This window comes from Hoplias malabaricus, chromosome 3, assembly GCF_029633855.1.
Source record: "Hoplias malabaricus isolate fHopMal1 chromosome 3, fHopMal1.hap1, whole genome shotgun sequence".
Classification (NCBI taxonomy): domain Eukaryota; kingdom Metazoa; phylum Chordata; class Actinopteri; order Characiformes; family Erythrinidae; genus Hoplias; species Hoplias malabaricus.
In genome coordinates, this window is record NC_089802.1 from 14,146,653 (window position 1) to 14,173,104 (window position 26,452).

Here is a 26,452-nt window from a genome sequence, read left to right on the forward strand (position 1 = left end):
TATATATGGGACCAATTAAGAAAGGGACAATCAAGACTGAAAGTTGCAAAAGCCAATACCTGTTGTGGTTTGAATTTACATTTGATGTGAAGGAATTTACAGGGATTTGTAGAAAAATATATATTGACATCAAGGCAATATCCTTTTCTGGCAAGTCCATGGTTATTTCAGCAAGGGATAGAGTCCATCTAAAAATTCCAGCCATTTCCTTCTGCATGAAAAGGGGGAATTTGTTATTAAATTAAATGTTATAAATACAGACAGGTCAAAATGTGCATGATTAGTGGAGAATTTTAGCTCTTGTTCCACAAACAAAACTATATCCCTAATAAGACTCTCCTGTCTACTATGTGCATCAAAATGACCTCCAATTCTTATGTGCAGTTTCTTGGACCACAGTCTAAAAGGAACACACCACACACATACCACACACACTCAACAAACACACTGCCAGAAGTGTGGCATTTACTAAAAATCACTGTCATTCTTAAAAATTAAGCCAAAACATTAGTCCAACAATAATAACAAAAGGCATATTTATCTTGACTAGCTTAAACAAGTGTAGAGTGATCAAGGTCTAAACGTTGCTATAGGAAAACAGAAGCACTAAAATATTTATTATTTCTATATAATTAGTGAATTCTGCTATGTAAACATTACTCAACTTTTTTTAATCTCAATAGAAAAGTTTGTTTGTCTCATGTTTATCTCAATGCCAGGTGTTGGCCAAAGTGGTATAAAGATCTCACGTTGAGTAACAGTGAAACCATGTTCTCTTGAGTGATGAAACATAACACACTCTCAGAAAAAAAGGAACGGTAGATGTACATTATTGGTCACTAAAAGTACAAAAGGTATAAATGTACCTTTAAAGGTACAGCAGTGGTTTAAAAGTCCAGTTGTGTTACCTAAAGGTACATTACCTTCTCCAGAAGGAGAACTCCCTGTTAATTCATTTATTTTGAATATTGGATGACTGCAGCAGATTTTCTTAACTGAAAACTATGACCTCCTCTCTGACAGTGAACTAGGAAAGGACCACACAAACGATAAGACCTTTGTTTAGTCGACTATGTCAGATCTGTCTACATTTGTCTACACATATCACGGATGTTACCGTTGTACGGCCTTGGGAACAAGTGCAAAGATTAGCTATCTTTTGGATGTTAAAATATGGACATTCCTGGTTTCTTCCATTGCTTGGGCTGTGCTCTAAGAATGAGTGAAGCATTTTCAGATAGATCTGATTTAACTGAGCATAAAAATATGTTGGTTTTTTTTCTCAATCTGCTTTCAAGTCCTGAGGTCAGAGAAGTTCTAACACGTGAAAGAACCAGCTGTGATCATTAATAGAGGACTATAATTTGGGGAAATTCAAAGAAATAATGAGTTTTGAAGTCAATTTTGGTCCACTACAGAGAGAGACACATCTGTCATACATTTCAGTAAACCTACTTTTCCATAGTAATGAGATTTAATGGCTCTAATATAGAGGAGCTGATGATGTGTATTGGCAGTTTGTACTATGTAACTACCAGGCAACCCATTCCAACAGCTAACAACTGAGTATTTGTCAAAACAGTGGGTGAAGACTTTCTTATCAGAGACCAGCACCATCAAACTGATATGACTTTTTAATATTTGGTATAGTAAGGAGTATGGTAGCATAACGGGAGGGGTTGCTACAAAAAAGCTCTGGGCCATGGGGCTTGGGTTTCAACCATGCCTCACGTCACTGTCTATGTGAAGTTCATTGTGTTCTCTGCCCAAATAGTAATGAATATATGGCCCAAATTTGGTCCACATCTGCTGTTACATTACAGCCCACTTTGGCCTTGAATAACGGTGCTGACTCAGGGTGAGTCTTGCTGCCTCAAGTCAGCCACAGGTCCACCTTACATGGTCCAGATGTCAGGTGTGCTGTGGACCAAATCTGGGCCAAATCAACATAATTTCAGTCAGTCCCGACAAAGGATATTTAGGCCACATCTGGCCCATGCAGAATTTTCCAGTGTTGAGCCTGTAACTGAGCCATGTATGTCAAAAGTGGCACAGATTGGGCCCAAATATGTTTGTTGTGTGGGTGAGATCATGCACTAGGAGCTGGCCACAAGCCTGGGAGGTTTGGGCTTTTTACATAAGTAATCTAGTGTATAATATTCGCCAAGTTTATAATGCAGATCTTTTGGTGGGTTTGTAGGTTATCCACAGCAAATCATTGCAGGAGCTGTCTCAACAACAACAACAACAACAACAGTATATTTGTACTGTGTTGTGGGTTCAAGTCCCGGGTGAGGGACTTCTGTGAGAAGTTTGTTGTGTTCTCCCCATGTCCACGTGGGTTTCCTCCGAGGTGCTCCAGTTTTCTCCCACGGTTCAACAACACACATTGGTAGGTGGATTGGTGACTCAAAAGTGTCCCTAAGTGTGAGTGTGTGAGTGTGCGTCACCCTGTGACAGACTGGTGCCCTCTCCAAGGTGTGTTCCTGCCTTGTGCCCTGTGATTTCGGGTAGGCTCCTTACCCAATGCGACACTGAGCTGGATAAGCAGTTACAGTGAATGACAATGAATGAATATTAACTGTGAATTAATATAATAAATATAAACACAAATATATTTTATATTTAACTGGTATTAAATTGTGGATATGAAGCTCGTTAACTATATAAAATGTAACATACTAAAAAATTAGACATACATCAATGCTGAAGATATTTCTCCAGAACTATTCTGTTTTTTTCAAGAAATGCTGTTGAGTTGTGTATGTGTATAAGTACGCATACAAGATACAAAGCCAGAAAAGTTCGCCATGTTCATTCTGAGGAAAGGTGGAGATTCTTCACAGTAATTCACTATAAATCTTGCATTCCGTTTATTTATCTGCTTACTGATCACTGTCCAAGATCCTAAATCAGTTTAGATCAGTTATGGATAATAATTTTGGTTTAGTTCACATTCTTTGTGAAGCTTGAATGCACACCATCTGTCTTGTATATCAAGCTATGAACTCTTTGATATTTTTGCAGCACTTGCCCAACTTTGATAAACATAATCCACGGCTGATGGACCAACAATGGAAAGCAGAAGTCTATGGAATAAACCCAAGGAAAGTTTTGTGAAGTTCCCACCAGTCACCTATGAAACCCCTAAAACTCACCTCTGTTTATCAGAGTTACATATTTAGGTGTTATTTCCAAGAGGGAAAAATCCACCCCTAGCGGTTTAAAAGTGGCTGAGATGTAACTACACTTTCAGTACACTCTGACCTCTCCATATGCAGTACTCACTTTTGTCTCCACTTTCCCCTCAACCACTTGCCTGCATCTAGACTTTTCCAAATTGCAAGTTGACGGGATTGGTTCCTTAGGTTTCGGACATATGAAACCCTAGTTGTCTGATTCCACATGTTTGAGAATGTTTTTGGAACACTGCAGTTTCAAAGTAGAAATACTCCACCATTGCCTTTACTGCTGACTCATAATACATCAGCTGGCATTTAAAAAAAAAAACACTGTGTGGAAATTTACCAAGGGAAAAACACTATTTTCCCTGTAGGAGTCTTTACAGAGGGTACAATATTTAGCTTTTTGATTGGATTTAATTTTTTCACACAGCCACAAAATAGTGCAAGAACACATATTACCATCTCTGAATCCATAGTAACCACATAGTCAACAACCTGGCAACCACCTGGGATCCCACAGCAACCACCGAGCAACACCCTGGCAACCACATGACATACCACAGCAACCACCTGGGATCCCAAACCAACCACCTAGCAACACCCTTGCAACTAAATGGGATCCCACAGCAACCACCTAGCAACACCTTAGCAACCAGCTTGTAACACCATAGCCACGAATTACACCCAAACACATAATTAGCAACACTGTTTAATTCACCTAGCAGCAAGCAAGCAACTACATAGTTTTCATGTAGAAAATCATGTCACTTGACCATCATCATAATTTTCTTCTTCTTCCTAAATCCTTGTTAAACCTTGTTCACAGGGTCACAGGGACGCGCAAAAGTCCGGTTGTAGTTTAAAGTGATAATTATATATCCTAAATGAACGCTTCAGTGATGTGTACCTCCTCCTCGCTGCTCCTGACTCCTCCTTGAGAGCTTTGAGCGTGCAGCTGATAAAACCTGAACTCGAAAGTCTAAAGCTGCAGGGAGGAGCGCAGCGGCTCTGCTCCGCTCTCTCACACACATACCACATATCACACACACAAACGCGCGCGCGCGAGCACGCACACACACACACACGCACACACACCTCACTCAGAACAGAGACACTACCTCCACAAACCTCCACTCTGCTTTAGAGGAACAACGGACTAGAGTTATCCCTCTGCTATCCCTGCGTCTCTCCGGTTTCCCCGCATGCGCCACTGCGCTCGGTCTCACTTGGATCCACTTTTTACGCACAGAGTCTGCCCTTTCCTAGGGCTCTGACCGCAGCGGAGCTGATTCATGAAAGGAGCATTCACTCATTTTCAACATCTGTGAGGAATCTGGCCTGTGTTTCTCTTTCCCTTGATCCAAAGAGCTCCTCTTCAGCTTGGGTAAGGAGGCACGAGCTCACAGCTGTAGGAGCTGATGTAGCCTTGGAGTTTTATTTTTCAGGACAAGGGTTACTCACTTTGAAATCAAGGCTAGGCTGGAGTAATAGCCTCTACTATTGAAGCTAGAAGTTGGAAAATATCTGTGAGGATTTAAGTGCATTCAGACACATAACCATTAGTGAGATCAGGTGCAGATATTGGATAATTAATTTTGAAACAGAAGCAACATTGCGTTTCATCCCAAGAGAACTGAATATAGTTTTATCTGTCCAGAGGACACAGGTCCACTGGTCCACAGGCAGTGCTTGGGGGGGGCTTTATTTCCCTTTAGTCAACACTTGACGCTAAGAACAATGACCTTAAGCTCCTGTGCAGCTGTTCTATAGCGTCCTATATTGTTAATGCTTTTGTACTGAGATAGTAAGGTGTTTTTTTCACAACTGAACATTTGACCTTTACATAGATACATAGGGTACTTTTTATCAGGGCATCTACACACTTTTGGCCATGTACACAGTGCTGGGTATGTTGAAAAAAGCAATGAGTTTTCACATGCGCATGACATCTGAAGTTTTGAAAGAATATGTACTAAAAGTAATTTTAATTTTCTACTACAAACCCACTGATATCCTTTACAAAATTGTTAGATCTAAAATTAATAAAATGTATATACAAATTTGTCAAAGAAAATGTTTATATTTAAGAAAGTTAAAGTTGTAAGATTGTGTAAGGTTGTGGATTGAGTACTATTTTTATTTGTGTGTGTTGTTAGGAATAATGCTTCTCAGAGGATGCCACTTTGTCCTGGCCCTTTTTTTCATTTGTTCCTCTGCCATGGAGCCAGGTAAGCTTCAGCTCAGTCCAGTTTCTACAACAGAATTTTATTGCTTTACCTGGACTGTTTCACTTAGATTTGATCTTTTTTCATTAATGGGTCATTTGTATTTGTAAGGGAACCATAAATGTCATTAGCACAGACCAAACCATTCCCCTGACAACACTGAGGCCATTTTATCATGACATGACATTGCCCATGACATACTGGATGGTGATTATAACTGTAATGTACACAAGGGCAGAGATATGCCATCGAATAGTTCCAACATGAATTCAGATTTTTGTGGTCACAGTTTTAAATAAATAAGATATGTGCATTTTTAAAGCAAAATATCATAAGCACCACATAGACTGTGTAATGTGAATGTAGTGAAGCATAATGTAGTGGAGCATAATGACAATGACAATGTCCACCGCTACCTCTATATGTGTGTCTATATGCAGATGGTCAGGTGGAGGACGAGACTGTGTTTGACATTTTTGAACGAAGTGGGATCACAAGGAAGACCTTGGGGGTGAAGATCTTCAGGGGTCCCCATATGGATTCGCCAGCCTATCGTTTCATTCGCTTTGACCTATTGCCCTCAGTGAGCCCCGAGGCCCTGAAACAGCTTTTGCTGCAAATACAGAACAATGAGGGCTTTGTACTGACGGCGACGCTGCGTCAAGACCGAACATCTCGCGGCACCATCTTGGCCCTGGAGGGCCACGGGGGCCGCAGGCAGTTTGAGGTGGTCTCTGATGGACGCACTAACACGCTGGACCTGGTTTACTGGTGGGCGGATGGCTCTAGAAATGTCATCTCCTTCGAGGATGTAGACCTGTCAGACTCTCAGTGGAAGAATGTCACCCTGCACGTGCACGGAGAGACCACCACCCTCTACGTTAACTGTGCTCTCATTGATAGCTTCATTCTGGATGAGCCATTTTATGAGCACCTCAGTGCCCCTGGAGGGCGCATGTATGTGGCCAAGGGGTCCAGCCGCGAGACACACTTCAGGGTGAGAATGCTACATTATTCTGAACTGAATTTGGGGTGATTTTATATATGATGAGCATTAGAGAATTTTCATGTGCAAATATTTGATTGTTATTATGATACATATATTTATATGTCATTAAACCTTAAGTACCTATTAAACTGTTTTGTCTTGATTAAATGTATATAAATGTAATATCATGGTATGTATCAAGAATACATTGAATATCAATAATTTTTAATAGGTATTGTGATATTTTATTTTTGCCATATTGCCCACAATTTTATTAGCGGTCTGGCATATATTCCATTCCCTACTCCTGGGAGATTAACCTTTGATTAGAGGGGATGTTTACAAATTCAATGATTTGCATAAAGACATTAACTGTGTAGTCATTGTTTGTAGACATATTGAATCTTGCATTTTTTAAATTTTATTTTATGTTTTTTTGCAACGTTCAGTGCTTCTCTGTGCTCCAAAACAAACTGTTATTTAGGTCCCTTTAGAATCATCCTAACTCCCCCGTTATGGGGCTCCTGGGCCAAAAACCTTTGTGCTGTCCTCAGCAGGGGCTTCACAATATGTCTTTTATCAGGCATTATTGTTATAATGGCCTATGCAATACTGATACTGAGCTCAGAGTCTACAATATGAGAATCTGAATACAATCTGAAATGTTGTGATCATTATGAACAATAAGCAAAAGACATGTTTAGGTGTCTATTTCTATGACTGTTGTGAGGATTGACAGCATTAAATAGCAGTAAATAAAATTGCAAGTCCTACTTTATGGCACTAATGCATTTTAACATTGTATAAGTGGCCAGGTTATAGTATCATGGAGTTGCTAAAGCTCACATTGTCTTCGTCTTTCTCTTAGGGCTTGCTGCAGAATGTGCAGTTTATTTTTGACACCCCTCTTGAGGATGTTTTAGAGGCTCGAGGCTGTGAGCTGGCAAATCCAGGTGAGTGCATAAGCTTGTGAAAACGTTTTGTGAGATCTTTTTTATTTGAATTTAGCAACACTTTGCTGTAGGCTACTGTTCGTAAGGTCACATTACCCATACATAAGCCATTCATAACAACTGACTTTGGCTCTAGCCCCCGGAGATTGGACAGAGGTGGCTTACTAAAATCTTGCCACTGGCTGTGTACCAGCCTATATTCACTCCCTTACACATGCATGTATACAGATGAAACTTTCATGACAAATGCCACATATTGGAGTAAGTGTTTGTAAATGTGTGTGTAGGGCTATGTAAGTTTGGATTGGACCTGCTGGAGACAGTATCAAGGGGCTCGCTAAAGCCTTGCCACTGGCTGTGTCCGGCCTCTCTTTCGAGGTAATGAGATGGGGAAAGTTTAAGCCCCACTGGTCCTGTCTCTATGGGCTTGGGCCACACTGACAAAAGACCAACCCAAACATTTGTAAACGCAGAATGCAAAAAGTAACTTTTGTAATCAAAATGACATTTCCCAACACTAATGACATGTCCTCTATATAAAGAAGTGACAGTAGTTTTTTATGACATTGACAAGTGAAATAGCAATGACTTTGTCTGTCAATGTGTGTCACAATGACATAATGAAGACCATATGAAAGGGAAGTGTAGATGCACATGTTCTGTGGCCCTATGTCACACTATAACATTATGTCAGTGTAGAGTACTATTTTACCCAAAGTTGTGATCTTATACCACTGTCGGGAAAGCTGTTTGACATAGGTATTGTGATTAATTAGCATTACAGTTAATAAGGCCTTTTGAATAATCCTTTCAAAATATTTATATTTATGTAACCGCGACCCTGAAATAGATTAAACGGCAAAGAAGAAGATGATGATGATGATGATGAAATATTTATGTAGATTTATGTCAGTTAATGTAAGTAGATGTAGTACACTCTTTTGCAAACCTGTCCTACAATAAATAATTGATCTCTGAAGTGCTGGTCATTTCAAATGTATGAAAATGTTTTCACAGGCCACCCACCTAGAACTTTGTTTTTTAAGTCTAATACACTGCTTTCAGCTCATTTTATTATAATCAAAGCTTGGATTGAATTAACTGAGTCTGATTCGTAACAGCAGGGAAAACACTAAACTGTGAATTGATGTGGAACTCCAGGAGCTTTGCAATATGTTACTTGGAAAAAATTAGATTTCCTAACTTCAGCAGGCTGTCCCTCATGATCATGAGATGGTTTTAACACTTGGCATTTAGCTTAGAAAAATAAATATCCTGAGTGGAACTCACACTCTTGGAAACCTGTATGCACTCATCCAGATTCAGATATGCCAGCCAGACTGAAGGAATGATTAGCGAAAAACTTGCTTGGAGCAAAATACTTTGTGTGAGTAGGGGGAGGGTATTGGTGGTGGAGGGACTCATTGGACTCGTGCATGGCATTCTTTAGCCTTAGGGCAAGATGAGCTATAATTCAGGGTCAAGGCTGACATGCTTGTATAACTATTTGCATATTTTTTTGCTTGGTAGACAAGACTGATAACACATTTTTGGGATACATAAAGGCTCAGGGCATTTTTAAACAATTATCTGTAATCACACAAATAGCCAAAATCTAGCATTTTAATTTATGGATTTTCACAGAAAATTCCACAAAGGCACAAAAAAACAAAATATGAATGTAATATTCATTTATTCAGTATTTAGTGTGTGCAACAGATACAGCCTGTGTTACAGCATCTGTGTTTTCCAGGAGATTGGCTTGCAGTTTTCAAAGAAGTCTGCAGGGTTTCTAAACTCTTCCAAAATTCAGTCTTGGATGTAGTTCTGCTTCTTACTACTCAAGTAATGTAATGTTTAAGTTTGGGCTCTCAGGTGTTCAGTGTATTGTGTGGAGAAAAGCTTGTAACATTTTTTGTCTTGTTTCCAGTTCTCATTAAAGCCCTCTCAACAAGCACACATCCTTACAGACCCACACTGCTGAGTTGAATTACAAGAATGAATAGAACTAATGCAAGAATGCAGCTTGATTTTCATTTCTCAAAGATAAAAGCTTTGCATGCTGTATGTTTGACGTTGACAGTAGTTGAGACTGAAGTTCTAATAAATGAATAACTTGTACTCAGTGTTGGTGTTGATAGGAAATCAAATATTGCAGACAGTTGTCTCTTGACTTTTGCACGGTACTGTCATGCTGAAAACATTGGGCTATTTTAACAAAGCAGATTCGATGTGATCTTACATAGGTAATGCCCTGAGTCAGATAAGGCTGAATGTATTCAGTCTATTCAATTTTGAATCAGAGACAATACTATCTGTTTTAAACAAAAACGTGTAGACCACATGTAAGGTCAGATAACAGAAAGCAGCAGGGGCAGAAAAGAAGGGTCATACACATGCTTACATACACATGGAAACACACACACACACACACACACACACAGTCAGACAGCCCAGCACACAGTCATTGGGGATTTAAATGCATTTAACAGACCCAGAGTTGAAGAGTGAAAAAGATCGCTGGATCAAGAAACTGCAGTCTAGGCCAACAGGCTGTCTTGATTTAAAGACCTTTGGCGAGTTTAGTGTATGACCAGCGCATATGAGAGTGAAATCGGCTACAGACTATAACTAAAATCTATAGTGGTTACTCTAGTGTACAGTTTGTATAGTTTCTGTAGTGTAGTAGCTTCCACCGAGCTGACTGAGGGTACATTCCTAGCTTCTACATTCCGGCTACTACTACTACTAAGCTATACCTTTAAGAGTCCCCAGGCAAGACTCGTACTACTGTAGCATGATTAAAAGTGTATAAAAGCCTTTAAAAGACTTAAAAGTTCACTTTTGATAAGAGTGTATGCAAAATGCCTTAAATGTATATACAGCCAGCATACTTATGAAACTTAAAGCACTGTTTTGTAACACATCCTGTTGAAATTAATCGTTAATCAACCTGTTCTGTTCGTGCACCTCAGGGGCTGCAATTAATCAGTGGTTTTAGACTGTTTCTACATTCTGTGAGACATCATTCAAAGGTTTAAAAATGCTGCTGACAGACCCAAACATTACAACTCAGCAGAGACATGCATTTGTTTTGATTTTTCTGCAGTCAGGGAGCTGTGATTCAGAACGTGAAGAAATGCCACTGTAGAAAACTGCTTGGAAAACAAAGTTATATTTAATGCTGTCAGCTAAAGCCTGAAACATCTCTCTCCTCTGTATCACCGTCCAAATTATAATTTCTGTCTGGAACAAGATTTATTAGTGTCACAGGTGAAGCATTTAGTCGGAGGTCAGAAGAGAGAGAGAGAGAGAGAGAGAGAGAGAGAGAGAGAGAGAGAGAGAGAGAGAGGAGGAGGAGGAGGAAGGGCAAAATTGTGCAACAAATCTTCTCACATAAAAAAGAAAAGTGTTCTTTAGTATAGCCATTTAATAAATCCTAACTATCACCCATAATTTTGACTTAGTACTTCATATATATGACAAACTGTATACAGTAGGACCTTGACGTACAAGTTTAATGCGTTTTTTGACTGAGATACTAAATTTGCTTGTATATCAAATTTCCCCATTAGAATACATTGAAACACTATTATACACTATTATAAAAAAACTATTATAAAAAAAAAAAAAAACATTGACCGAGCGACGACTCGTATCTCGGAAAATTCATGAGTTGATTGACTTTTACAATCGTGTGACTGCTCAGTATGATATATTCCTAGTTATTATCCTAGTAAATTCTTAATAAAGAGATACAATGTCAATATTATCAGGTATGAAAATTATATATATACATATATAGAATATATATCTACAGAGTTCTATTGGGTGGAAATATAAAAGGCAACAAGCTACAAGTTCATGTGACAGAGATGATGACATTAACCATAGTAAATAGCAAAAAAAAAAAAAAAAAAAAATCACTGGGGTTTAGACATGCCTGTAATTACACAGTGGCATAAAAAGTCCATAGGCTGTGTTTTATTTGTGAATGACCTGTACTTACTGTATGCTCTGTGGTAGTTCGGGGTAACATATTTTTAGCGATGTACAGTAGGTGGGCTATTGCCCTGTTGTGAAGAACTGCCATGCCTATATTTTTATAGCTCCTTAAAATAACTTCAAATGTCCTCTTCAAAAGAGAGTGACTGGTGAGCACTGGGAGAGGTCGTTGCGCTGTAACAGAAACCTGTGGTTGGACTTGTGTGATGTCATGGGTCTGTGGAAACTGGGGCACAAGATTTCTTTGACTCTTTGGAACAATCTTTAAGAGCCTCAGTCTCGTGCATAATGAGGGTTTATTACAGACAGGCTTCGGCATCATGCTGAGGACCCCCCTCCTTAAGAAAAAAGAAGTTTCCATTCAGCCTCTGTTTCTGTATTCAGCAGGAGCCATGAAAATGCACACTCTTCCTGTGGTTGACTGCCATGCCATCCCCAGGGCCTTCCACACAGGAATTGAGCATGGCTTGTCATGGACCCCCATGGCTCCAGCTTCCTGTTCTTTACATTTATCCATGCCTCAGACCTATGCATTACATTTCCAGAACATCTTTGCTGCTGCAATGGGCTCAAATCTGCATTTTTGTGTGTCATGTTATGCCAAGAGACCCCCATGTGGGGCCAGAACTGAACAAGCATAGACATTTGATACAGACCTTTGCACACAGGAGCTGTTCTCTTTTATATCCATTCACTGTACTTGCATGCTGCTAGATGACTGAAGGCTTGCTATAATAACTGAATTATTATATAATAAACTGAGATTCTCAGCAAAGCTTTTTCTGGTCACAGAGGTACGTGTGGTACTTTAGTGTCTCAGTGGTAATCTATCTGGAGTATTTGGAGATGGCTACTTTATCTCATCTAAACCTAGTGCCACGGGAAGTTTACAAGTGTATGTTCTACAGAGTAGCCCACAGTGAAATTTGCATTAAATATCCCTGAAACTTCCTTTATTGTTGTATGCAATGTGACATTTGCTTGAGCACCTAAGAGAAACTCTCTGTACTTTAGTTTCAGTAACAAAAATGCACATGATGTTTCATGTATATTCATATTCTTGTGTTATATAATATATAATATCTTTAAAAATCACAAATAAGGGGGAGCTTTTAATCAATATTATATTTGCACAAAGTTTGAAGTGATAAGTTAGCAAACAAACAAACAAATAAATAAATCAATTAATACATACATATATTTGCATTTACACTACTTTCAAGTTTCTCTGATCCCATATGCAGTTGGAGTCAGTTTAGTGTGGTTTAAAATGCATTCAGCATTGCCTAAAATTACATGGAGTTGTTAGGCACCTGTCCAAATTCAAAGTTTAAATAATACATTTTTTTTCCAACTATGAACGCAATGTGGATTTCAAAATCAAAACAAAATTCAATGGTGATTCAATGTTGAACTAACCCAAGCTGGTCATCTAATGAAATGGACGTTCTTGTGTGTTTTTAATGTTCTGCTAAGCTTTGTGCCTTTTTTCTCTGAGCAGAGGAGGAAAATATAGTGAGTGAGAGTGAAGAACAGGTGGTCGTACCTTCCTCCATTGCCACCAACCTTATCGGCCAAAACCCAGAACCTGCAGCAACCAGTTCCTCTGAGCTGATGTGTGAGCGATCCTGTGAGGAACTGGCCAATCTCTTTGAGGAGCTCAAGGGCTTGCGTGTTGTTGTCAGTAACCTCATTGATGGCTTGCAGAAAGTGGTGAGTCTGCCACATTTAGTATCTCTATTTTTACGTTTTTATACCTGAGTCTAAATAAATGTGTCAGACATGTGGGGGATAAAAGCTGAACAAGCTCGGAACCCCACTGAGGGCAATTTTTCACTGTTTCCGTTTGCTTAAACTGGATAATTGGACCATAATTGGTGTCTACCCGCATACCTGTGGAAGGAATGTTTGCACAGTAAATCACAGTGTTTTATGCATTTTATGGGTTGGTTGGAAATTTATGACCATTTGAAGGCAGCGTGCTGCTGTAAGTGTATGCTGGATATGTTTTGGGGGTGGGGAGTCCCCTGCTGAGGAACATGGGTCCGTTTGGCTCATCCAGACTGTTTGGTGCTGGGTTTCAGACGGAGGAGAACACAGTGATGCGGGAGGCCCTCAATAAGATGCAGGATCCTGTGGAGCAGAGCATGTGCTGGCAGGACGGACGCATGTTCGAAAATAAGGAGGACTGGGTGGTGGACAGCTGTACGAAATGCACATGTCAGGAGGGGAAAGTAGTGTGCCGGCAGATCACCTGCCCTCCAGTGGCTTGTGCTAATCCGTCCTTCATCGATGGAGAGTGCTGTCCAGTATGCCTTCGTGAGTGGCCCTCACATAATTCATAATCATTTGGTAACTACTATGAAGCGTAAGGCCTACTGAAGTTGGATTAGTTTTACCTTGTTTAGGATAAATTCTGTAACTTATCTAAACTGAAAAATCTGAATAATATTAAACAACCACCCCTGGTAAACGGCTTGAATTATGTTTAAGTGTTATGTTGTGAAAAGGAGAAATTGAAATATGTGATTGCAATTTAAATGAATGAATCATGTTATAATATTTCTGTGGGCAGCGATGGACAGTGATGACGGCTGGTCTCCATGGTCTGAGTGGACTCAGTGTACAGTCACCTGTGGCAGTGGCACTCAGCAGAGAGGACGATCATGTGATGACTCCAGCAATACATGCTCCGGCCCCTCCATCCAGACTCGCAGGTGCAGCCTGGGAAAATGTGACCGAAGAGGTACAAAACATGCTTTATTTTTGCCTGTCAAAACTGGGAGTATACATTTCTAATTTTCTTATGATTCCAGGACATGAATCAGTGCATCATGAACTCTTGAATATGTGTGTGTGAATATTTGATTATTTTGCCATGACTAGGTATATTTAAATTATAAATTGAATACAATCACAAAACATTTTTATGTGGTACACTGTGGTTTTATATAAAGTGCTTGCTTTAATTTCACCATAGGAAAGAAAAATAATAAAACAGATCTCCTAAATTTTTCTGCAGAGTCATCAGAAGTCCCCTGCTGCTCAGATCTTTTTTCTGGGAAAAAGGGCAGTTGTTTCACATGACTTTTTTTTATGTGAAACAGTTTTATTTGAAATCTCAGACATTGTGGTCAGATTTACCAAAATAACATCACACATGTTTGAATGCAGGCAGTGAAAAGTGAATTACCTTCTTTAGGATGCAGATTTAAAGTATTTCTTGTCTTCCTTTAAAAATCCTCAACTAGGAGCGATATCCAGATGATATGGTTTATGATATTATATTATTATACATTGTCATCAACACGCAATGATGCATTGTACACAACTAGTCTGAAGTGTGCGTCTGTGGTAAGTGAAGTTCTGTTGTGTTTAGTTCGCCAGGATGGTGGCTGGAGTCTGTGGTCTCCCTGGTCCTCGTGCTCTGTGACGTGTGGTGAGGGGGTTATCACTCGTATCCGTCACTGCAACTCTCCTGTTCCTCAGAGAGGAGGCAAAGACTGCGAGGGAGAAGGACGAGAGACACAGAGCTGCCAGGCTGATCCCTGCCCGAGTGAGTATGGTAGCCCAAAGATGACAACAATTTAACAAGCTCAACCACACACAGGGTTATTTAGAGCCCATCTTCTATGTACCCTGCAGAGAGGGCTGGGGTGGGGGGTGTTGGGATGAGAGACAGAAAGAGAGTGATGTCAGTCTTTCCAGGGCTTATATTATCATTACAGTTGGGAGGATACACGACTTTAGTCCTGGCAACTTCTGCCACAAGGGATTATGGGTAAGACACTCATGACACGCCCAATAAATGAGATTGTCCTGAAGGATACAGGAGAGAACTGTGTTCAGTTGGAAACCCAGCAGGGTTTCTCCCACCAGGGGCACTGAGGGCTTACGATCTGGCCAACCTCTTGATGGGGATTTAGTTTCAGCTGGAGAGGAGTGCAAAGGGAGGCAGAAATGTGTGCACACTAGTCTGCTGACTTTGGGCATTTATGTGTTATTTCCACATTAGTGGAGCATGTGTAGGCACTCAAGGCACATTACCGTATTAGAGTTCTTACGTAATGCAATATATAATCCAAGAGGAGAAGACGCAACTCAAATGATAGATTTCAGAAGTCTGAATACGTGAAGAGAAATTTTGACATTCATTTTCACTCTTAGGATTGCCTTCAGGTTCTTTGAAGTCCACATTGAAATATTGCTTTGCTGTCCCTTGTCTCATAGATTTTTATTCTGTATTTTTCCAATCACTCCAATTACTCAAATAGAACAAAGAGAACATAAAACCAAATAACAAACAGGACAAAAACAAGATGTAACTAAATAACTAACAGATGGTCCGGCAAAGTAAATATGCACTCCAGAGGCTTGAAGCTAAGCGATATTATTCCATCATACAAACATAGCTTTCAGCAGGTCATAGTACACAGACTCCCTACAGCGCACATTTGGGATGAGTCTTGATGCTTGGATTATAGTGTTTTGGATTATAAAGCTACCTCTTCTTTGTTTGTTAACCACATATTTAATTAATGTGTTCATTAATTTGGCATTCATGTATTGCTTTAGTTGACGGAGGTTGGGGTCCGTGGTCACCATGGGCAACCTGCTCAGCAACATGTGGTGGTGGTCTGAAGACAAGAGAGAGAGAGTGCAACAGCCCTCCTCCACAGCACGGAGGCAGGAAGTGTATGGGAGATTTCATTGAAAACGAAGTCTGCAACAAACAGGAGTGCCCTATCAGTAAGCACATATTATTCCTATTACAGTCTTCTGGTTTTCGTAGTCTCCAAAAGCTTTTCATCTTCATCCCTTTTAATTCTACACACTCTACAGAGCCTATATACACTGAGTAATGTTTTGTAATTACTGAAGTCTTAAACTGAATAACTCAGCATGTGTTGATTCGTTCACACAACTAATAACTTCAGATAATGTTTGATAACTGACATCAAAACATTCGGTAATGTACTGTATAAATTAATCAAGAAGAGTTTTAGGGGTTAAAAATATGATCTCTATTAATATTACAGTAAATTCTACAGGAAAATAATGTCAGAAGCAGATGGTTAATTGAAGCAATATTATAGTTCATTACTGGGTGATACATACAGATTATAGTTTAGTATAAGCATTATAGATACATGGTCATACAACAATTCTTCTGAAAATTATATGAATTATTTTATATACACATCCATGCTGCAGTAAGTATTTCTCCCCATCTGGGAAAGCTTTGGACAGAGTATTTCTGTGAGGACTTGATGAAACTAAGCCATGCAAACATTAGTGACATCAGGTACTGATATTGAATGATTAGACCAAGATCACAGAAGCCACTCCAGCTGCTCTAGAACGTCACATTTTATTTCATTTCTTTTCTAAGTAGATTGTAAAGGCTTTGTGTCTAAAAAAATGGCCAAAATATTTGGAACCTTTATCAAAGACACTGCATGAAATTGTGTTGGATTTGAATTGAACAGTGTAGTCAGTGGAGTTGTACTGGGCTATTTTTGTCAGATGGCTGTCTTTCGAACCCCTGTTTTGCGGGAGTTGAGTGCAGCACTGTGTCTGACGGCTCCTGGGAGTGTGGACCATGTCCACTTGGTTACCGTGGCAATGGGACTTCATGTGAAGACGTGAATGAGGTAAGAAATCCGATAGTGAAGTAATTAAACCCAATGTTTTGTGTGTATAATTTTTCATTTTAATAACCCTGGTACACCTTTTCCCTTTTAAACCACCCCTTCTCTTCTGCAATGGGGGGTCCTATGCAGTGTGATATGGTGTCAGATGTGTGTCATAAAGTGGGTGGACAGCAGCAGTGTGTGAATACAGACCCAGGATTCCACTGTCTGCCCTGCCCCCCACGCTATAAAGGCTCCCAACCCTACGGCATGGGAGTGGAGGCAGCTAAAACCAACAAACAGGTCAGTTCCTCAGCCCTCAATGACTTGGTGTGTTCATGCTCCTGGAAGAGGTGATATGGCAGGTCATTTCTGAACAAGCTCAGGGCTCTAAGCAACATCTTATTAATGGTCTTCACCCAAATCTATAATTTTTTATGTAATGAATGCAAAAAATGCACAAGGATGTGAAAGAATCACATACAAAATTTGTAATTCCTCGTTTTTGGGGACAACTGTGGTGTAAAGGATTGAGAGGTGGGCAGATGACAGAAACATCACACATGAGTCGATGCTTGGCATATATATCAGCATTAAAAAAAGCATCCATTATTGGCATATTACATCAGCATTGAAACAAGCATCCATTATGGTCACATATATATATATATATATATATATATATATATATATATATATATATATATATATATATATATATATATATATATATATATATGACCATAATGGATACTTTTTTCAATGCTGAAGTAATGGTACAAAACAGATTTGTCTGGTGCTATTGTGGTTTTGCTGACATTAGCTTGGACCATGTCACATTTGGTGGAAGAAGAAAGTGTCATGACGCAGTGTAACCTCATGAAAATAACACAAAATTAACTTGGCATCAAAGTTGGCAGTGCCACTATGACAAATGATGGCCATTGGAATAAGTATTTATAAATGTTTATGTATATATGTCTATGTCAGTGTTACTGAAGGGCTTAAATAGGTGTCTATAGATTTATGAACCCATCGTACATTAAAGTGTAGAAACATATTTACAATGCCCCTGGTGGCTCAGAGACGCTAAGTGACAGGTTTATGTTACTGGTATCAGGATATAGACCTGTACTGTAAGCTAAATGGTTCTTTATATCTCTCTGAAACACTTTTTGAGCAGGTTTGTGAGCCTTACAATCCATGTAAAGACAACAGCCACAGCTGCCATAAGAATGCTGAGTGTATCTTCCTCAGCCATGTCACTGAGCCCATGTACAAGTGTGAGTGCCGTATTGGCTATGCTGGAGATGGCATCATCTGTGGAGAGGACTTTGACCTGGATGGATGGCCCAATCAGGATCTGGTGTGTGGAGCCAATGCCACTTACCACTGCAAAAAGGTACCACAATACTTTACCAAGTTAACAGGTTCACAAGCTGATTTTTCATGTGAGGTGGGTAAATTGGAATATAGATGTAGTTTTATAAATCTGTGTATAAAAATAATTCATTGGTTCCATTTTGCTTGACCCAGAGTTCAAAACAGTGGAATTACCCAAAACCATATTATAGCTCCGTCAAAACCAAAAAACTGCTACACTGTTTCAGTCAGTATATTTTATATGCAACACACCCCTTGGTTGTTATTACTCTGGAGTTTTCATTATTACATCATTCTTAGCTTTTGATGGTAATGGCCTGTTCCTTTAAAACACACCCATGAGGGAAGCCAGGGTCTCAGTCTGCAAGACGTCATGTATATGGCAGGTTAAGGCATAGCATATTTGAGTACATGAGAAGAAAGGAGTGGTACACAACATAAAATGAGAACTAAAACACCCAACAACCCTTAATATAACTAGCAAACAAAAACAGAAATATAGCCTCAAGTTAGCCACATTGGAACACTAGTTTCATGTGTGTAAACAGGTTTGAATAACAAAACGTGTTAATCTCATAACTGTTCTTCTTAAATGGAGAATAATCCAAATCACTGATTATTTTAGGACAACTGTCCCACACTTCCCAACTCTGGTCAAGAAGACTTTGACAACGATGGACAAGGAGATGCATGTGATAAGGATGATGACAATGATGATATTGTGGATGAAAGGGTGAGTGATTTTATTGTTTATTAAAGAATAGGTTCAAGAAAAATCATACTGATCACACCATTTATGATGCTATCTATAAAAACAAATGAAACTTTTATTAATCATTTTTTTAGGACAACTGTCCCTTGATGTACAACCCTCGGCAGTATGACTATGATAAAGATGCAGTGGGCGATCGATGTGATAACTGTCCATATGAGCACAATCCTGCTCAGACGGATACAGACAACAATGGGGAAGGAGACGCCTGTTCTGATGACATGGATGGAGACGGTAATAAACATGATCTGCTCCTAATATATTAACCTTATAACCACTTTATTTCAGTTATCTAGAAATGGTGACTAACCTCCACTTACTGTTTTGATTTATAGAAATTTTGAATGACAAAGATAACTGCCCTCTTGTTTACAACACTGACCAGAAGGACACAGATTTGGATGGTGTTGGAGATCAGTGTGATAACTGCCCCCTGGTTCACAACCCACAACAGGTCAGAGGGGGAATATATTGTGTTGGCCTGGGTTAGGGTTTAGTTACCCTTATGATTGCACAGTACAGACAAAATACAAGTGTTGCTTGAGATTTTTTAAAGCTTTTTGAATTAATTAGAGTTTCTACCAAACTTGTTTAAAAAATGTCATGACAATAGAGGAAGAGATTTCAACCAAACCATTCTTACATTCATTCATTGCCTGAAACCGCTTATCCAATTCAGGGTCGCGGTGGGTCTGGAGCCTACCTGGAATCACCGGGCACAAGGCTGTAACAAACCCTGGAGGGGCACCAGTCCTTCACGGGGCGACACACACACACACACACACACATACACACATACACACACACACATTTTTGAGTCACCAATCCACCTACCAACGTTTGTTTATGGACTGTGGGAGGCAACCGGAGCACCCGGAGGAAACCCACGCGGACACAGGGAGAACACACCAAACTCCTCACAGACAGTCACCCGGAGCGGGGCTCGAACCCACAGCCTACACAGCCATAGATATAGACAGCCATAGATTTACCTCTGACAGAAAAATTATATGTTGTATTTTAATTTTAATGGATAAATAGAGTGGTCTCTGACTTCTGCACAGTCCTGTGTATCTAAGAAAACAAACATAATTTTTTAACGTGACTGTCTTGTTACTGTAGACTGATATGGATAATGACCTGATTGGAGACCAGTGTGATAACAACCAGGACATTGATGAGGATGGTCATCAAAATAACATCGACAACTGTCCCTACATTCCTAATGCCAACCAAGCAGACCATGACAATGATGGCAAAGGAGATGCCTGTGACCACGATGATGACAACGATGGAATTCCAGATGACAGAGACAACTGCAGACTGGTGCCTAACACAGATCAGCTGGACTCTACTGGTGAGGGCAGGCTAAAACAGAACCTTAGACCTGCTCTCAATTTATTTGGCCTTTGGGTCAGTTTGCAAAAATAACTTAGTTAGGAGTCAACAGCAGGTCATGGGTTCAAACCCCACTTGGGGCACATACTTGTTCCACTAAGATAGGACTACACTTCAAATAATGCTAGAATGCTAATGCTCAATAGACAGATACCACCATTGAGGCCATATGCACTCTTGCTAGATTCAAATGAATGAACTAAGTGTAAGTTTTTATTTGTTACTTTTGGTGAACTGTGAATGTAAAGAAGTTATTCACTAATGTCATCATGTTGTCACGCTCCAATGAAAACCATATTTTCCATTTTATCAGATTTAAATTTTTCTATGTCATTTGAACAAATTAGGCTGGACTTTTCACAGTGTTAAATATTCTCAAGAGCTGGGTCAATAGAAATATTTAAAAATTACTTGGAAAAAAAACCCTATACATAAATATGCATTAGAATTATAATGCATATTCTTGAACTTAATATGTTTTGTCTTCTCATAAAAATTTTCCCGTTTGGAGATATGCTTTTTTTTTGGATAGTAACAATACCTTCATCTATACAATGTTAATTTTGCATATTCACATATTCAGCGCAAAAAGCTGGGCCTTCTTTTTAACTATGTGCACAATGCTAACACATAAAACCCTGGAAAATTCTCAACAAATTTGATCTGACACTTGAACTGCATCTATTTCAGGCTTTACAAGGTGACTCACAACAGCACACACACACACACACACACACACACACACAGATTTCTGCATATTTTTCTTCCTGATGCAGTAAACCTACTTCTTCCTGTTTTAACCAAAAATCATACATAGTACAGTTTTAAACATGGCGTCAGCATATTAGTGTAGCTGTAGCTGACCTGAATGTGACCAGTGCATGCAGCCTGTCAGAGTCTGAGAGATCTAGTAGGTTTATGGGATTGGTAGAGGTTCACCCAGAGCAGCAAGTCTGATCTGAGATATGTGAAGCCAAAACTTCACGCGTGTACTCTGCAGATCCTCAGACAGCTATGGAGACATCAGACACATTTCTTCTGGAATGTTCCTCTGGGCTCCCCACCCCTGCGGTTCTCTCTCAGCGCATAATCCTGATTTCAGTTATGTAGAGAGCAAGCCTGAATTTTTCTGGTCCATGGTTTTTTTCATATTTTCCTATGAAGGTCATCCAAGGACCCATCTAATAAAAAATAGAGAATCAAAAGAAGCTTGATAAGAGGAGCAAAATGAGATACATAAATTTTTACTGGAACAAAAATGCAGGTGACTTATACAAGAGTTATACTAGGGTTGTGCCAGACGTATACTAGAGTTTCAGTCTGGCACCATGGGCCTGTGTTTTATGAGGTATTTTAGATATGTATATAACAGTTCAATGTGGGATTCAATAAATGTCAAAGTATTATAAGTGTCCAACTGTGCAATAACCACAGGCTTGTATAAAGTTGTGTAAAGTGACAATGGATATAGCTTTCCTATGTAAAAGTATTCATATTTATAACATGATGAAATTAGTCTTGGCACAAAAGTATGTGCTCATTTTAGCTGTCATCAAGCTTTTCGTTTCTTGTGTCATGCGCTGAATAAATTATGTTTGCTTTGTGTGCTGAGTTTGAAGCTTAGGAAACAAAATTTTCAGTTATGCTAAAAGCAAGAGGACCTATCAATAGGAGAGTAAATCAGCAGATTAGCTATGATAGAAAGTTTATATCAATACCAAAAGATTATTTTTTCTTCATGAAAATCCACAGCCTATTTAGCATTACTGGTTTTATAAAGATACTGCTGGTTCCTTATTAATACATTTGCTAGCATTTAAAGATTTGATAGGGACAGAAAAGCAGGGTAACTGTTTGTATAACTACTTCTCACTGTTTTCTTCAGGTGATGGTCGTGGTGATGCCTGTAAAGATGACTTTGACAATGACAATATTCCTGACCTGTTTGATGCCTGCCCTGAGAACAATGCTATTAGTGTCACAGACTTCAGGAAATTTCAGATGGTCCACCTGGACCCTAAAGGAACCATTCAGATTGACCCCAACTGGGTGGTCCGGAACCAGGGCAAAGAGTTGGTACAGACAGCTAACTCTGACCCAGGCATTGCTGTAGGTAAGAAAATTGTATTATGTGTTCATCTATATCTGGTCTTTGTTCATTCCCATATATAGCAAGGTATGCAAGCTTTTTGTCTTGGGAATGCAATGTTTGTGATGAGCCAAGTGCCAAAAATGTCAAATCTCTGAACAAAACATTAAAAAAAACAAAGTGGGTTACATATACTAATTAACTCATTCATTATTTTATGTGTCATGATTGATGGACCAAAAAAAAAAAAAGGATCAAAATTAATGTCAAATTGCCATGAGGAAGAATTTACCATTTTGCAGAGATGAGTATTTTATCTGGGAGCTGATATGTTGGTTCACTCATTGGAGGGGATGGTCCAGTTTAGAGTAGGCATACATTCAGGCCTGGCCAAATCAAATATCTTCACAAACTAACCTTGACCTGACGGTCACGCCTTGAGCAGCTGAGAAAAAATGCTAACATAACTTTTTTTAACTGAAAAAAAAATTATGTTTTATTTTTAATTGTGCTTTTTATATTTTGGTATTTCAGGCTTCGATGATTTCAGTGCTGTGGATTTCAGTGGAACCTTCTATGTGAATACAGACCGGGATGATGACTATGCTGGCTTTGTGTTTGGCTATCAGTCAAGCCGCCGCTTCTATGTGGTAATGTGGAAACAGATAACCCAGACTTACTGGGAGGACAAGCCATCCAAGGCCTTTGGAATCTCTGGTTTATCCCTCAAAGTGGTGAATTCTAGCACAGGCACAGGGGAGAACCTGCGAAATGCCCTCTGGCACACAGGCAACACTAAAGACCAGGTGGGCTTTTACCCTTTATGCTTTGTATACTCTGGAAACCACAAGGATCAAAACAGATAGGATTAAATGGTTGCATATTATATTGTGTGTGTGTGTGGGTATGTGCGTATTTACCCAGGTACGAACACTTTGGCATGATCCAAAGAACATTGGCTGGAAAGACTATACAGCATACCGCTGGCACCTCATCCACAGACCAAAGACTGGCTTCATTAGGTATCATTTCACACAGCTTCTTCTTTCACTTTCCTAAACAAAAGAAAGTTATCATAACTATCCAGACATTCTCAATAACATTCATTATTTAACATATTGATGTGGTTGATTTTCCACAATAACGTCTAAGGAAAAGAGATAAATATATTATCAATTTTAAACTTTTTTTAATGCATCATCATATCATATTTCAGGTAATTCTGGAGAATTTCTCTTTGTTTATTCATTATTCGTGATTCATTCATTACAGCGAGAAATATTCACCAAATAAATGGCAGTTGTTTTTTTCAAATGATATAAAGGAAAGAGGGGGAAGCTTATGACACTTTGTTATGACAGCAGTCTTCAAATCAATTTTTATAGGAATAGTTCGGCAAATTTTTGTTCATTTAACCTCAGATGTAGTCAATCAGCCAAGACATGTTTGGTGTCCAAATCTTCTTTAATTTAACTCTGGAGCTAGAAATTCAACGTTGCTAACAAACACAAAAAGTCAAGACTCCTTCTTTCAGCAAATACGTTCCTAAAACATCAATCAGCCCAATCAAAACATTATGCAAACCTTAAAGCTATTTAGATGGTTTCTAAAAGTTTCCATATTGATAAATTAATTTCTTTAGGACAATATTCCCATGAAAAGATCCATTTAGAAATGTTTATGTAGATTAGCAGATGGGCAGCCATGGCCTAATGGTTAGTTGGTACCCGAATGTTGCCAGTTTAATCCCCAGGAACATCCACGCTGATCTGCCCTTGAGCAAGGCCCTGAACCCACAACTGCTCCCTGGGTGCCTCCTCCCCCAACATTTCGCTTTACAATGGCAAATAATCTCACATTACATTAGTTACTGTTGCATATGGGTTTAATGTATATAATTTGATTTAGTTTTTTTCATTTCTATAATCTGTTCCTTGTTCTACAGGGTTGTAATGTATGAGGGGAAGCAGATCATGGCTGACTCGGGGCCTGTCTATGACAAAACATTTGCTGGTGGTAGACTAGGATTATTTGTTTTCTCTCAGGAGCTTGTCTTCTTCTCTGACCTCAAATATGAATGCAGAGGTGAGGAAATATGAATGCTGAGAAATATTCTGAACATACACCTAGTGCCTCTTTTCATGAGTTGATTAATAATTATATATTATGCTGTTTTCTTCTTGCAGACAACTGACATTGAAATGAAAGCATCTCCTGCCATTGACTTAAACCTGAACAGTGTAAGAAGTTTCAGATTTATGTGATGCTTTATAAATGTAACGCAGTTTAAATCACGTACAGGAAAGTCTTCTAAGAACCTGAGTCAGGTTATTTTCACTTTATTTGAATGCACAGATTTATGGACCTTAACGTGCCTTTGACAGTGGAACTGACTCTTATTTCCACAATAAGGAGAAAATGACCCTCTCAGCTTTGTTGCACAAATACTCTTAATAATAACAAATACAGACCTGACTGCTTGAATATAAACCTGAGGGTTTGAATATTATCATTTTTTATATGTAGTCATGTAGTCTTTTTTATGTGTCCTATAAGTCCTTTTTAAGAGTAGTTTGACATTGGTTACAAGTGTTGATTGGAGAAGATGTATGATATTCAGAACAATACTATTTTTACTGTAACTTATTTGTCTGTTGTGCAAGATTATGGATTAACAATTTGTTTATTCTGCTTTTGCCAGTGATTGTAAATACTTATTTATTTGTTTACACTGACAAACTTTCACAAATGAAATGTAAAAAAAAGATGTTTTACACCTCTGAGTTACAGTTCATACCTACAGAGATAGAGCAAAGAAACCTAAGGGTTTTTGTTTTGTTTTGTTTGTTTGGTGTTAGTGGCAGTTCAGTAGTTAATGTCCATAAATTCTGGATTTCTCATGGCTCTGCAATATCCTTTACTTTTTTTTTTTGTTTGTTTTCTCTCATGCTGAGATGAAATTGAACTTGATGTGAAAATAATTTGAGTGGTTTGCAGGCAAAAGGATCTTGAAGAGTGTTTATTTAACAGAGTGATGTCAGGCAGTGAGAGAAGCAGAGCTGGGATGTGTGTGTAATGGACGCTAATGAGAATAAATACACAAGGTCTGTAGCATTGGGCATCATTTCACATAGTGTCATTTGGTGAAGATGGGGGTGTACTCCTACTCCAAAGCTTCAGTGTGACAGAATGATTCAACACAAATCAGTGTCAAACATTTAAAGGTTGTATTGAGCAGTATTTTGATGTAGTCTAGAATTTTGCTTTTCAATCAGGATACCCCTCAGTTTATTTATACTGAAAAATGACATCAAGGTGTACCACACCTGAAAAGCACTGCACCAGTTCTCTCTAATGTTCACCACCAAAAATGAACTGCTGAGTATACTTCAATCTGTATGAAATTGGAACTTTCACAAACTGAATTCCAGCCTCTGGTTCCAAAACTTTGTATACAATTTTCCTGGGTTTTTGTAAAGGAGTAAAAGCAAATGTTTTTGAGATTAATACATTTCAGGCCTTTTGTGCTCAATTTCTCAATAATAAATCACACATTAGGTAAGGGTAAACCGTTCATTTATCATCTGTCTTCCATTACAGCATTAGAGTGTCACTTTAAAGAATGTTTAATGTCAGTTTGTCTTTCTGTATCCTTGACATGCCATTTCATATACACTACGATGGTTCAGTTCATCTTCTTTGTATAGCTTGCTGCTAATTGTCTTGTGCATGTAGCATAAAGACAGTTCGTAGATTAACATCAATGTCCACTTACATTTTTATTAAATGCTTATATTTCTCAGACATGTTTGAAATAAATA

At 38.9% G+C, this 26,452-nt stretch overlaps 1 protein-coding gene across 1 annotated transcript; it reads left to right on the forward strand.

Moving 5' to 3' along the window:
• The first annotated feature begins 4,235 nt into the window (after positions 1-4,235).
• thbs2b (thrombospondin 2b) lies at positions 4,236-26,452 on the forward strand. The gene is made up of 21 exons (XM_066663557.1): positions 4,236-4,569; positions 5,342-5,413; positions 5,851-6,407; positions 7,267-7,351; positions 12,858-13,069; positions 13,441-13,675; positions 13,932-14,102; positions 14,736-14,912; positions 15,932-16,105; positions 16,883-17,010; positions 17,140-17,292; positions 18,173-18,391; positions 18,998-19,105; positions 19,219-19,378; positions 19,480-19,598; positions 20,267-20,501; positions 22,428-22,655; positions 23,166-23,437; positions 23,556-23,653; positions 24,577-24,716; positions 24,818-26,452. The coding sequence occupies exons 2-21, from the start codon at positions 5,347-5,349 to the stop codon at positions 24,823-24,825; spliced, it is 3,546 nt and encodes a 1,181-aa protein (XP_066519654.1). The 5' UTR covers positions 4,236-4,569; positions 5,342-5,346; the 3' UTR covers positions 24,826-26,452.

Coding starts and splice junctions, on each gene's coding strand:
- thbs2b (XM_066663557.1), top strand. CDS start 5,347: ATGCTTCTCAGAGGATGCCACTTTGTCCTGGCCCTTTTTTTCATTTGT. Junction 19,379..19,479: donor TGATGACATGGATGGAGACG/GTAATAAACATG, acceptor TTTGATTTATAG/AAATTTTGAATGACAAAGAT. Junction 20,502..22,427: donor AGATCAGCTGGACTCTACTG/GTGAGGGCAGGC, acceptor TGTTTTCTTCAG/GTGATGGTCGTGGTGATGCC.